The 6000-nt window shown below is 39.0% G+C and overlaps 1 protein-coding gene across 1 annotated transcript; it reads left to right on the top strand.

Annotated features, from left to right (window-relative positions):
- The first annotated feature begins 2003 nt into the window (after positions 1 to 2003).
- On the top strand, positions 2004 to 5312 carry LOC128501277 (actin, cytoplasmic 2-like). Its single transcript, XM_053470690.1, has 5 exons — positions 2004 to 2141; positions 2236 to 2475; positions 2836 to 3274; positions 4009 to 4190; positions 4995 to 5312. Exons 1-5 carry the CDS (start codon positions 2019 to 2021, stop codon positions 5136 to 5138), a joined length of 1128 nt encoding a protein of 375 aa, XP_053326665.1. The 5' UTR covers positions 2004 to 2018; the 3' UTR covers positions 5139 to 5312.
- Positions 5313 to 6000: the final 688 nt, after the last annotated feature.

A 6000-nucleotide genomic window follows, 5' to 3' on the forward strand; every position in this document is an offset into this window, starting at 1 on the left:
TTTAACTGAGCAGAACTCCTCTGTTATGTAAAGAGGAAATAATGCTGTTTATTTTGTATTGTAGCTAATTTCCTGAACTTAACTACCTGCGACTTGACGTTTTGTTTGCCCTTAACATAAATATACTCTTTATGTAAATTGTACAACAAAATGTGCATTGCATGACATGATCTAATGGTACAAATAAAAAAAAAACTCATAAGGCATGGTCTATTGCCATTATTCCCTATGCTAAAAGGAAAACCCTGACCCCCACACACTTATATGCACGGCGGAGGCATATGCAGCCTGTTTAATTGACCGTATAAAACATATGGCAGGTAGCCAGATGATGGAAATGAATACCATATATACGTACTAAAACGCTATCTAGGGAGAAAATATGCACTTCTGCAGTGCCACTATTTTTGCGTGGTAGGCGCATGGTTTTTGTAGGTTAGATGTTGTGAAGCTTTTTTTATTACCTAGAAATTAGGGTTTCCCCTTTATTTGTGGGTGGATTTATTTGATGGGGTGCATCTCAGGATTGTAAGCTTGCGAGCAGGGCCCCCCACTTAATGTATTGTTTTGTCTTAGTCTGTCAATTCTAGTCTTGTAATGCCCCTTGACTATATGTGCTGTATAAATAAGAGAACTCACTGTGGCACATTAGATCTCACTGCATGTTGGTAGTGATCAGACATATATATATATATTTTTTTCTTCGTGCTAGCCAGCTGATCCGAACGGTGATAGGATTTTGTGGTAAGAAACAACTAATTGGTCACTGACCAATAAGCAGCATCTCTCCCCATGCTTGGATTCTGTGTGAATGTCTTGCTTCTGTGTGTACAGCAGGGAGTCTGTTTGCCAAAGGGAGAGATGCAGTTTCAGTTTCTCCTCTTCACTATACACTATGAAGGTCCAGCACCAATGAACATTTGCTGCAGCAAGCTTGGCTCGTAATGCTAGAGAGAACCCGGGTGTTGGCCGTAGTGAAGGGTGGAAGTGAATACACCCTGAAGTATTACGTTTACAGGCTTCTATTGAGGGTGCAGTGGGAACAGTTGAATTTTCCATGTCTTCATGACATACTGTGCTGTCACTATAGGGGTTTAGCTTATTTGTTGAATCTTATGTGATGGGCAGAAGTGGTTAACTGAGCTTGCTTGAGCAGGGCTCTCTCAGCTTGTTTCTGTATGCCCACTGTTGTATGATGCACTATTTATGTTCAGTTTACCCTTCCTTCAATGTTGTGAAATGGGTGCCAACCATAGATATGCATGTCTGGAAGTATTCTCCTGAAATAAACTTGGCTTTTTATGACCTGTGGCATGAGTCTGGTCAGTCCTCAAAATGCTGAAATCTATGGTTCTGAAAATTCTGCTGTTGGAACCAAGCCTCTCGTCATTTAATTTTATCCCAGGAGATGTTATCACTTTCTAGCTACTAAAAAAACACTAGCTGACTGTCTTGGTCACACTTTGAACTTTGCTATGTGGTGAGCTGTTGCATACATCTTGGAATTTAATGTTTAAATAACCCAAAATACAAGTCTCCTATATCTTGCTAGAGGGTTCCACATAAAAATGTAAAAGGAATACTATGCATTAAAGTCTATATGATTGCTGAACTGCCCCATTAATTTGCATGGCTTGTCCAGCCTTCTCTTAAAAATATGCTTCTACAATCTTTTTTTTTTTTTTTTTTTTTTTTTTTTTGGGGGGGGTGTCTTCTGTGATGGCCAATTCAAAATGCAGTGCAGACAACTTAATCTTATTAAACCGCATAGAATGTTAAAATTGTTGTATAATATCTTGTAATAGTGCCTTAATCCTGCTTGTTTTCACTCTATAATGTATTTCAAAAAAAATACCAAAGGGCAGTAAATCTTTTTAGAAAGAAATTTGTCTGTCCATTTATTTGAAGTACTGGTGAAACTCGGAATGCTGCCTGTTGCTATGTTGAGCCCGATCCTTATTTGTATGGCTGTTAAAAACACGCGTCTATATACTGTTCTGCAGGTCTAGAATTTCACAATGGATGAAGAAGTTGCTGCCCTGGTTGTTGACAATGGCTCTGGTATGTGCAAAGCTGGGTTTGCGGGAGATGATGCTCCACGTGCAGTATTTCCATCCATTGTCGGTCGCCCCAGACATCAGGTACAGAGGTTTTTATTTTATTTTAAGCCATAGATAAAGGGGAAGGGGTTACAAAATAGTGTCCCATCTCACTTGCTTCCTTTCTCCTCACTAGGGTGTCATGGTTGGTATGGGACAGAAAGATAGCTATGTAGGAGATGAAGCTCAGAGCAAGAGAGGTATCTTGACACTGAAATACCCCATTGAGCATGGTATTGTTACCAACTGGGATGATATGGAAAAGATCTGGCATCACACCTTCTACAATGAGCTGAGAGTTGCCCCAGAGGAGCATCCTGTACTTCTCACAGAAGCACCTTTAAACCCCAAAGCCAACAGAGAGAAAATGACCCAGGTAGGGAAGCTTACCTTCTTTCAGGATTTTTGTACTATCAACATGCTATCAAGAACTTTTTAATCATTTATATAAATATTACCATTTGCTGGGGAAACCAATTCAGTCTAATTTTTGCGCTCTTCGGTGTGGTGGGATGTGGGCACTTTTACTGAACTAATGTGCCAGATAATGAAAGGGCAAGGGGCCGACCTGATTTTTAATCTAAGAATATTGCAAAGCATGTCTCGCTTGCACATTTCCCTCCACTAGCCTGTTGGTTTATAATGTGCACTGGATTTATGCTACAAAATGGTATACTAGGCCGCACATGTAAATGCAGCTGACACGTATTTGCATTATTTTCAAATTATTTTGCAGATAATGTTTGAGACCTTCAATACCCCAGCTATGTATGTAGCCATCCAGGCTGTACTGTCACTGTATGCCTCTGGACGTACCACTGGTATTGTGATGGACTCTGGTGATGGTGTAACCCACACTGTGCCCATCTATGAAGGGTATGCTCTGCCTCATGCCATCTTGCGTCTGGACTTGGCTGGACGTGACTTGACAGACTACCTCATGAAGATCCTGACTGAAAGAGGCTACAGCTTTACTACCACAGCTGAGAGAGAAATTGTGCGTGACATCAAGGAGAAGCTCTGCTATGTTGCTCTTGACTTTGAGCGTGAGATGGCTACTGCTGCTTCCTCTAGCTCCCTGGAAAAGAGCTATGAATTGCCTGATGGGCAGGTCATAACTATTGGTAATGAAAGATTCAGATCACCAGAGGCCCTCTTCCAGCCATCTTTTCTGGGTCAGTTATCTTTTAATTTTCCTGTAATTACAGAACAGCTGATCAAACTGCTTATTCACAGCTGCACCAAATTTAAACCTAAAACATAAGTGTAACTGCGCTAAGTGTGAGCTCGGGACCCTTAAACACCTAACTTTCATTTGGCTTTTCTTTCCTGATGGTTTCACTGCCAGAAGAATTGACATGCCTCACAGGGCTTCTGATGACCCCCCCACTCCAAGCTAGCTGATTACACACACTGTGATCAGCTATTTTTTTTTTTTTTTTTTTTTTTTTTGAGGGATAAAGGTAATCAGAGCTTGACCCCCCCCTCCATCAGATTTTCCTGCCACTGTAAAATACAGGAAGATGCATCACATCCCTAGTTAAGTGCTGCTTTTTTGGGAATGTTATGGCATCTGTACCTTTTAAAGAGTTACATTAAAGTCTGTAAGCTTAGATTTTTTTTCTTTAAATCTACGCTGCTGACACTTAACTGATCAATATTGTGGCTTTGTATGCTGTATTTTTGTGGGGTTTTAGCTGAATAAGTGTTTGGCTTTAGATATTACACCTGTTGAGGTGAAGGCAAACAAATGTTTTCCAGAATCTGTTCAAAATAGGAACACTTAAACAAGAATAAGTTTAAAGCATCCACTAGCCTTTAATATATAATTGATCCCTACATTTTAAGCAATTCTGAATCTGTATAGATTTATTTCAATTGCATATCCTACCTTTTTTATGCACTACAGGTATGGAAAGCAGTGGCATTCATGAGACCACATACAACTCCATTATGAAGTGTGATGTTGACATTCGTAAGGATCTGTATGCAAATACAGTGCTGTCTGGTGGTAGCACAATGTATCCAGGAATTGCAGACAGGATGCAGAAAGAAATCTGTTCCCTAGCTCCCAGCACAATGAAGATCAAGGTAAGTAGAAATATATTTGGTGCAATGTCATGTTCTGTCAGTGGTAGGAAGACAGGCATCTGCTGATCAACATACTAGCTTTATAAATTGTGTAAATAAAACCTTCTAAAATCATGTCCTGTTCTAATCACACCCCCAAAACATGTTTATCTACCTCTTGAAATGTTGAGCGTTATGCAGAAAAGTATGATTGATGACAAAATGTCACTTTACTGCCTAGACATAGAGACTTTTGCAGGCCAGGGTGGGGGTGGTAGTCTTGCACAGAACTTAATTATTCCCTCATGTTTTTGGACTGTGGAGCCACTAGAGGGCACAACAGAATTTTGATCAAAGTTACTGACACAGATTCAATTGAGGGATCATTCGTGCTATACAGGTTAATCATCTACTACCTATTTCATTGCTGTAGATCATTTGTGGGGGCAAAACCAGATTGAGTAACTGGCTTAATAAAGTTTGAGCTCTCATGCTTAGAATGTAGCCATTCCTAATGCCATAAGTATGCTTTTTCTCTGAAGGTTTTCACACTTAACAGCATTGACAATAATCAAGGCTACTCTTTCAATCCTACATCTGCCAGATATGAGTGTGGCACCTTGACATATCAAAGACTGCCTTTACTTTGTCTTAAAACTTTTTGAAGTTAACCCCTTGACAAATAGGATGTTACCCAATGTATTCTGTTTATCCTTAGAACAGCTACATTATTTTAAATAGACTAAGGGAAACTATCCAGAAAGTCCCTATTTATCTACCACACCCTTATAATGCATGTACATATTCATTTAATGTCCTTTTCAGATAATTGCCCCACCAGAGCGTAAATATTCGGTCTGGATTGGTGGGTCTATTCTGGCCTCTCTCTCAACCTTTCAACAGATGTGGATAAGCAAGCAGGAGTATGATGAGTCTGGACCTTCAATTGTTCATCGTAAATGCTTTTAAGGAAGTCCTGAATTTGGGAAAGTAAACGGCATGGTAATACTGGCAAATTGTTTCACTTTGTTGATCACTATAGCTCCTTATGGCTTGTAAATTGAATATTTAAAGTATTCCATGAATGCCAATGTGTGAGTCTAAATATAAGGTCTTTTGAAATAAAAGATCAAATGCGTAACCAACATGTGGTTTATCTTGTCTTCTTGCAACACTAAATGGTGGTTTGATTGTTCTGAATTTGTGATTGCTTCAGGAAGGCTTGATGTCAATTTTTTAAGTAGTTACAACTAGAACTGGCAGAAACTGCTAATCTGTGAAGCATGGTACTTTCTCCCTTTTGGATCTAGATATAGAAAGTCAAATATGCATACTGTCAATATACATGTTGCAAGTAATGTACACATTGTGTACTGTTATAATGCATGTGTTTCAGTTCAAGTATAATCATTGGCCCCACTCTTGTGCTCATTGCTGTTTACAGATGTGCTCTCATCCCCACCCTCAATATATATTCTAACTCATGACATTCAAGTTTGGAAACTAAGCACTGCTTATCACAGCCATTGAAGTGTACATTAGACGTCATAGCTTGACAAATGCATACATATGGTTTTTACACTACAATGTGTTGTACAGATCTTACATACAGCAAAGATGTCAACAGTACTCATTTACACTAAGTTTTGAATATTAGGAACTGAAATACCAAATGGAAATTCAATGTTTCATGTATGTCGAACTACTTATAAATGCAAAGATGGGAAATAAAGATCATGGAAGTAAATGTTACATGTTTTAAAAAATGACAGAAGTGAAACTACAAACAGACAGTAGACTTGAGAAATCTTAATAGCTGTGAATGTACCAC

This window comes from Spea bombifrons, chromosome 7 (genome assembly GCF_027358695.1).
Source record: "Spea bombifrons isolate aSpeBom1 chromosome 7, aSpeBom1.2.pri, whole genome shotgun sequence".
NCBI classification, from domain to species: domain Eukaryota; kingdom Metazoa; phylum Chordata; class Amphibia; order Anura; family Pelobatidae; genus Spea; species Spea bombifrons.